Genomic DNA, 8,505 nt, shown 5'->3' with positions numbered 1-8,505 from the left:
TGTGATGGCAAGCGCCCTGCTCTGTTTGGTGGTGAGTAAGTGAGCCTCCTCCCGAGCCTGCAGACAGACGGTGATAACTTCCATAATCAGCTGCTGGATATATATATAGGAACTATTAAACTATGAAAAACACACTGACTGCCAGTATTTCACTATTTGATGTATGCTCTTTCTCTTAATGATGGTCAATACGTAGTAACTAAAGAAGCACTATTTCGATAGTTTATAGAGCTTCTCAGTATTTTCAAAGTGCACGAGCTGTGCAAGAAAGGTGCGCGTTTATCATAGACCCATGCACATGAATGACTGGCGATTTAACTAGCGAGATTCAAAGTAATGTAGAGGCAAATCTTTTTCACACACTTCACGTAGAGCACAAACCCTTGAATACTCCATGAAATTGGTTGCGAAATGTAAAAGGTTATCGTGATTTGTATCCAGATAAACCGCAGCTCCTGGCAACTTGCGGTTGTTTGACACGTTTGACAGACCTCTGGCGTCAGAGAGCTCCTGTAACAATATGGCGGCGACGCGTTTCGCCGAGGCAACGGGCTGAAGCAGTGGAGGCGGCGTCTACCTATACATGTCTATGGCTCCGCCAGCTATAACTAGCTAGTGATATCACTCCCCTCCAGGAAAGACGCAAGGCCAAAGTTCTTCAGTTACTGATGGATTTATTATTCTCTTTAATTCAGTTGTAATCCAACGTCGAACTTGTTAAAAGCAGTAAAAACACAATCAACAGACAATCAAATCAAACAATCAAACCCAAAGAAATCAAAGAAATAAAGCGTCATAAATAGACAAACATACCTCGTTGGCTGCATAACGATTGAGAGGGGAAATGAGGCAAGGTAAACGCAATCACACTCATCAGCTTGGACTCAGCGGTATACTACCATGACCACGAGCCGGCGTCTCAGGTCTAGTCAGGTACAATGTATGCTACCATAAGAAAAGGTGTGTGTGTGACCCCTGACCCCCATGACCTCACTTCCTATAAACTAAACCCAATCATGAGACAGACAAAAGGTAAAACAAACTTATCAAACGAAAATAATCACCACAAGCAAAAACTAAGACAAAAATAAACAAAACAAAATCTAAACAGTTACAAGTGAACTCTAGCTTACAACGTTTACCTACTCACTTGAGCTGCAAATCTCTACCATGCTACAGTATAATTAGCACCTATCTCGGCAGATATCTTTTAAATGTTTATTTTTGTGCCATATTTTAAATCTAAATTAGTTAATTTCTCTTCCTAAAACCCACTAGAGGACACTAGTTTAACTCTCGTTGTCAATGCGCATGCGCGACATTCTATATCGCTTCAACCGTTTTCCATTACTTTTATGTCGCTAGAACTTCCCCAAAACCACCTCTGCAGAGCGAATTAACTTAGTGCGACAAAATCGGCGTTAGAGCGATATAACCCTTTTTCCATCACATATGTCGCACTAACCTTTGATGCGCATAATTTTAAAGCGCATTATCTTTTAGATGGAAAAAGGACTACTGACACCTGCGCCAAATCCAAGGAACCTCTTCTCTGTCCCTCTCAATTTAACTGTAACTAGGAACATTAAGACACCTTCCATTCTCTACTTTTTTTTCTCTCCATCTCTCCATCTTTCTCTCTATCCCTCTCAGTCTACTTTCTCTCACACTCAATCTCTCTTCTTCACTCCATTTTTATCTCTTTTTCAATATTTTCACTCTCTTTTTCTCTTTATCCAGAGCCACTCTTGTTCACTCTTCTTTCCTTCTTCCACTCTTCTTTCCTTTCTTCTTCCACTCTTCTTTCATTCTTTCACTTTTCTTTCCTTTCTTCACTCTCCTTTCTTCTTTCCTTCTTTCACTCTTCTTTCCTTTCTTCTTTCCTTCTTTCATGCTTCTTTCTTTTCTTCTTTCCTTCTTCAACTATTCTTTCCTTCTTTCACTCTTCTTTCCTTTCTTCACTCTTCTTCCCTTTCTTCACTCTTCTTTCTTTTCTTCTTTCCTTCTTCCACTCTTCTTTCTTTTCTTCTTCCTTTCTTAACTTTTGCATTTCATGCACTGGTATTTCCTTCAGGAAATGCATTTTCTAGTTCACGTTAATGTTTTGTTTATTAGCCTTGTAGAACCTGATAATGTAATAATTTCCTGATAACGTAATAACCCTGATAATGTAATAAAAAATCCCTCATAAGTCCCTAAAAGATTTTCAATGCCCTGTCCGGCGTCCGGCGCAGCATCAAGCAGGACGCATATTTGTCCTCCTTTTTGGAGTTGCACTGGGCCTAATGAACCGCGCTCTAGAATATTTTGCTGGAACGCAGTCTAACACATGATTGGCTTAAAGCGGTGTCTGATTAATATCTGATAGGCTTCAGTAAATTCTAACCCTATATCATTGGTTAAAATCGTAAACAAGGCTCCATGTGCTGGCTACGTCATACATATGCTGCTGGCTACATTGACTTAACACACATAGAAGAAACATGCCTAACGCCAGACGTCTTTCAATCCAGTGTGGGCTAAAGAACACGACTTTATATCAAAAAGCAGTCGAGACTCCTTGCATGGCTTCTGCACTTACTGTCGCTGTGACATTGACATAAGCAGTCAAGGTAAACGCGCACAAACTTTCCTCTTCTTTCTCGTGCCAGCTCTGCTAATGCGAGTGGACGTGCTTTCAATGTATCATGCTAGCATACAATTAACGTTGTGTTGCCGTGTGCGTTACCGACAATGTAAGTGTAATTACAGTGCATGAAATGCCCTGTATTGTTATTCCTAGGCTTCTTCTTCTGTATTCGGTGAAGCAAGGAAAACTGTCTGAACCGACGATATCTGCGGGAGGTCCGGTTGGTTATAGACTTGGGCCGGCCCATCGGTGCCTGGGTGGGCAATTTATCGTGGGCTTTCTGCTGGGTGAGGGGCTAGGGCAGTTGCCTAGTTCGCCTTAATGGTAGGTCCGCCACTGCACTTATGCTATGTATTTTTCACTTTTCTAAACTTTATACTTTTTAAGATATTAAAGAAAAACGAATATAAATTTCTCCCATTGACTTACATTGGGCCATTATGACATCATAACAGGGTCTTTAAACTGGCTTGCACCTGTGCTTTACTGACACCTGTGCCAAATCCAAGGAACCTCTTCTCTCTCTGTCCCTCTCAATTTAACTGTAACTAGGAATATTAAGACACCATCCATTCTCTATTTTTTTTCTCTCCATCTCTCCATCTTTCTTTCTCAGTCAACTTTCTCTCACACTCAATCTCTCTTCTTCCCTCCATTTTTATCTCCTTTTTTCAATATTTTCACTCTCTCTTTATCTCTTCATCTAGAGCCACTCTTGTTCACTCTTCTTTCCTTCTTCCACTCTTCTTTCCTTTCTTATTTTCTTCTTCCATTTTTCTTTCCTTCTTCCACTCTTCTTGCCTTTCTTTTTTCCTTCATCCACTCTTCTTTCCTTCTTCCACTTTTCTTTTCTTTCTTCACTCTTCTTTCCTTCTTACACTCCTCTTTCCTTTCTTCTTTCCTTCTTTCAATCTTCTTTCTTTTCTTATTTCCTTCTTCCACTCTTCTTTCCTTTCTTCTTTCAATATTTCACTCTTCTTTCTTTTCTTCTTTCCTTCTTCCACTCTTTCCTTTCTTCACTCTTCTTTCCTTCTTCCACTCTTCTTTCCTTTCTTCTTTCCTTCTTTCACTCTTCTTTCTTTTCTTCTTCCTTTCTTAACCTTTGCATTTCATGCACTGGTATTTCCTTCAGGAAATGCATTTTCTAGTTGTGTATATTGTTCAGATATTCATATATTTACGTATATTAGTACAGATGGGAGTTATGAATATTTATGTTATATTCTGTATTTCTTTATTCTACAGAAACCACACAAACAAACAAATACTTCTTTTAATGTATGATTATTTCACTGCAAGCACTTAATGCACTTGATCAACCCGCTAGAGGTTAAACACAAATAAACCTGTTTCTACTACACCTGAAGGTTGTGGCTACTCTCCGACCGGAGTACGTAGTTAGATAAGGGCAAACCAGTGTGTAACGCATACGGACTTCACATACATATCAATTACACAAGTTGTATTATAGAGGGGAGCACGCCAGAGTCCTATGTAATTATTCACAGCACCACGAAATTCCGTGATTCCGAAATTTCGTGTTCCGAAATTCCGCATAGTGTCCTCCTTTTTGGTGTTATGGATATGGTCACCCTAAGCTCCGGCCTTAACTTGTGGAAGTTGTATTGTTAATACGCTGAGTACTTTGGTAGATTAAAGTGCAAACTTTGAATAAAAATGCTAGTTCAACTTCTATACATTATCTGTAAGGAGTGTGCAGTGGTAATGTAAGTTCGATTTGTAAAACCTATTGTGAGAATGAGTAAGATCTTTAGTAAGAGTCTCAACAACGAGAATGAGTAAGATCTTTAGTAAGAGTCTCAACAACGTTTATAGTAGGCTTAGATCTTAAAAAAAGAGTCTCATCGGCGCAGAGTAGAGTCTCATTGGCGCAGAGTTTTGTTACCGACAGGCTAAGATCTTTGTTATAGTAAGCTACGTGTATTGTTTTGTCTCTGTGAGAATGAGTAAGATCTTTAGTAAGAGTCTCAACAACGTTTATAGTAAGCTAAGATCTTTAAAAAGAGTCTCATCTGCGCAGAGTTTTGTTAGCGACAGGCTAAGATCTTTAAAAAGAGTCTCATCGGCGCGGAGTGCCAAACTGCGTCCTAGGTGAGGCGCGCCTCATTCACAAAGTGAAGAGTGCCAGATCGTGTCCTAGTGCTTACCTGCGCAAACATGACCTGGCCGCACTGCCCTCACCATGGAGGAATCAAGCACGTCTCACCGAATCCCCTGCAGTTCTGCCGTGAGGTGCCACTTATCAGCCAAAAAAAAAAGAAATGGGCTACACAATAGCCGATCAGAAAAAAAACGTATATTTTGAATCTGTTGTATCTGGGTAAGATTTAATCCAGCAACCAATGAAAATAAAGCATCCTGGTATTGCGCACGATTGATCTTCGTTCACCTGAGGAAACCACTGGAGCTCCGAGCATCAGTCTTCTACAAGGAGTAAGTCGTCTCCTGTTTTAATGTTACGACAAATTCACAATGGTTTGACACAAGCAATGACAACTTGACTGCTGTTCACTCTTTTTCCTTTCTGAACTTTTGCATTTCATGCAGTTATATGATGAAGTGTCTTTCAGAAGTTTCTGAGTTTGGGGATCCGTTGGTTGAGTAGTTATGATTTTATTTAAGATCAACAAAGGGAAGCTGTCAATGGATAGTCTGATGTTACAAGGAAGTAGTTAAGGAGTTATTTTAGTCTTAGCTCTCCCAATAGTTTACCTCCCATTTTCTGATGTCTCAATGATTGAGCATGGCCATCATTGAGTAGCAGCGTACCCTTGGCAACTTGCCACTATTTTGGGTTCTCATTTCTTCCTCCTTCTGCAAATTATGACAGGTGCCACAGCTATGTGAAGGTTGTGTAATGCTTCCTCAAAGTGTTCTTGGTAATGCTCAAACTCGCAAAATGGCAGATTTACGACGTTTGTATGCCTTTGTCTGTGGTTTGACTAATACAAGTACGCAAACTTTGCAAAAATTTAATAAATATAGGGTTATTTTTCTGTTGTGTTGTGTTGTGTTGTCTTTTTTGCTTGCCTTGTCTTGTCCTGTTTGCTTGCCATTTGTAAAGCGTCTTTGAGTGTTTAGAAAAGCGCTATAGAAAATGTAATTATTATTATTATTATTAATGAAAACATAATTATGAATACTAAATTCCATTTCTATTATAAGACGCCACTAAACACGACACACTCTCCCTTTAAGTTAAGCAATCTGGGTCAAGAGTTCAGTGTGTCCAAAAAACACCAAACGGCTTCTAAAAGCTTCTCCAATGTTACACAAGGCACAATTTCCCCTCAAGGGCAGTTTGTTCCAATCCGCACCATGCCAACAAATACCTAACAATGGTAGCCTATACGTCTAAATACAACTGCCTATCATGTTCTTTTGTTTAAGTCAATCTGATGTTGAAATATTAATACACAGTACACTTATGTCATGATTATATCAAACAATGTTTTGCGTTAATATTGACATTATACTACACAGGGATTCACACATTCACAACACATGAAGAATGTTTCATGCTTTAATCTTTTCCAGATTTTCCGGCCGATGATAACAAACTAGCAGTAGACAAAGCAATAACTAAAGACACAGGTCACCATAATTTGAAAGAATTCCAATTAATATGTGCAGAGTTTTTGCAGAAAACAAACTGTAAAACTTATTAAAAAAATGAATCAAAGCGCTCAACAAACTAAAGCCCACATCAGAAACATTAGCACAAATGGAACACTTTTATGTTTTTCACTTTTTGCCATTTTTCTAACTTTTTTCCCTTACATTTATATGATTAGACCAACAATTAGATTTACATTTAGCAGACACTTTTATCACAAGGAAATTGCATTTATACATCAGGAGCAGTTTTTTTTAGGGGTTCGGTGTCTTGCTCAAGGACACTTACACACTTGGTAAGGAGGAGTGGGGAAATAAACTAGCAACTTTCCGATTACTAAACGACTCCTCTACCCCCGTCACCCCAATAACAGTACATTAATGTCATATTCAAAGTCGAAGACAAATAAGTCTTAAGTTAATAAGTTAATAGACCTTAATATCTACTTCCTCCACTGCTTCCCTTTAACATTTTTATGGAACCACCAGAAAAGATCATGGACCACATTAAAGGTGTTATCCTTAGCAATATGGTCACAGGCAGCACAAATAGGCTGTGTGAATTCATTTTGTGTAGATAGAAGATGAGGTGTAGCTTTGAAGTATTGCCTCCATGCAAAGTAACGCATATACAAGTCCTTGTTCTGATCCAACTGAAGCAGGTATTCAGCCAATGCTTTTGGATCAGAGAAATCATCAACATGGATGAATGAGTCTGCAGGAATAAACTGTTCATAGTTCTCCCTGGAAGGGCCTAAAACTATTGGCACTGTCCCAGCGACCATTGGTCCATTCAACTTTTCTGTGATGTAGTCTACATGCCTGGAGTTTTCAAAGGCCAGGTAAAATTTGCAGCTAGCAATAGTAGAGTAATAGTCTTCATTGCTTAGAGAACTTGCTCCCGAAACAGCTCGACCATACACATTCACATTGATATATTTCCGTAATTCGTAGTAGTAGTTCTGTCGGTATGATGCCCCAGTACCAGCTATGTTATTACTTGCGATCCAGCACACTTTTTTGTTTTTCTGGGGACACACAAATGGTTCCGGACTTTTCACAATGCTCAACTCATAGCGAGCGGAGATGTCCCAGTCTCGTCTGTAGGTCAAAGTGAGGTTGAACAAGTTTTCCAGTCCAGCTTTTCTGCCCGTATTGGTTGGAGATTCAACGTTGTACCAAATCCACTTTTGGAATGCTGGGCGTGGAACCTTAGGAAGATTGCCGAGATCCGATGCAATGCTCTTGTGATAAAATAAGACTCCATCTGCAACATTATACAGGGACCGATCATCTGTGAGAACACAGCTGTCTATGTTGAAATGGGTTGTGCAGTCTTTTAAATTCACCTTAACACGTAGTGGCCACAACCAGATCAAAAGAATGGGTTTCTCTGACTTTTTAATCACTGATGAAATATTTGTCCCTTTCACAGAAGGAACCTTCCCCACATAAGCTGGACAGACTGTGGATCGCTGATTACCAATGGCCTTTGAAAACAGCAGCAGAGTTATCAGTCCACAAGTAACAAAAAGGATGTAGAAAGGCACTTTCCTGTCGAAACGGGCTGTAGAAGACATTGTTGACTGTAAATAAAGGAAATGGAGGAAGTTATTCACACAGAATGCAAAGGTCAGATCAAGTCAAATTAATTTTAAATATTTTAATTAACAGATCCTTGAGAAAACTCAAGTGAGAGAAGCAGATTAATATATTTATCTGATAAACATAGTACCTATTTAAATTAAGTACGATGAAACACTGCCAAACTTTAAAATGCAGGATGTAACTAAAACCTGTGTACAAGTTTTGACAGTATCAGATGAAATGTCAAATTAATACTATTCCACTGCCTCAGAGAGGCAATAAGGATAGCTGAACTACACTGTATTTTAGGCACAAGATGGCATAAATCACAATACGATCACACAATACAATACTGAAACCCACAAATGATGAAAGATGAAACATTGACCTGCTCTGTGTGTGCCGCTCTCTAAGGGAAGGCACCCACAGTATCCATATTCGTGTTCTCCTCCACATTTAGCACGTCTAGGTTTTTGCCTCTGCATTGAGCCGCTACATGTCAAATTCTTTGTCATTTATAACATCTTAGTGGAAGTGGGATATACTCTCTTACCAGGTAGTCCATTTGAACTCTATTAGGCAGCTCCTTCTTAAAATATAACAGACAAGCTTCAGCTTTCTCCTTTCCTTTCATCAATCGTTTAGCATCCACA

General features: G+C 39.2%; 1 protein-coding gene across 1 annotated transcript; it reads right to left on the bottom strand.

Annotated features, from left to right (window-relative positions):
• Window positions 1-6,708: 6,708 nt before the first annotated feature.
• LOC308381681 (4-galactosyl-N-acetylglucosaminide 3-alpha-L-fucosyltransferase 9-like) lies at window positions 6,709-7,845 on the bottom strand (the record flags this gene model as incomplete). The annotated part of the gene is made up of 1 exon (XM_080859268.1): window positions 6,709-7,845. The coding sequence occupies one exon, from the start codon at window positions 7,843-7,845 to the stop codon at window positions 6,709-6,711; it is 1,137 nt and encodes a 378-aa protein (XP_080715394.1).
• Between the last annotated feature and the right edge of the window lie 660 nt (window positions 7,846-8,505).

The sequence above is a fragment of the Sprattus sprattus genome, assembly GCF_963457725.1.
Source record: "Sprattus sprattus genome assembly, chromosome: 20".
NCBI lineage: Eukaryota > Metazoa > Chordata > Actinopteri > Clupeiformes > Clupeidae > Sprattus > Sprattus sprattus.
The sequence above is the reverse complement of the archived record's forward strand: the minus strand, read 5'-3'. Positions and strand labels throughout refer to the sequence as shown.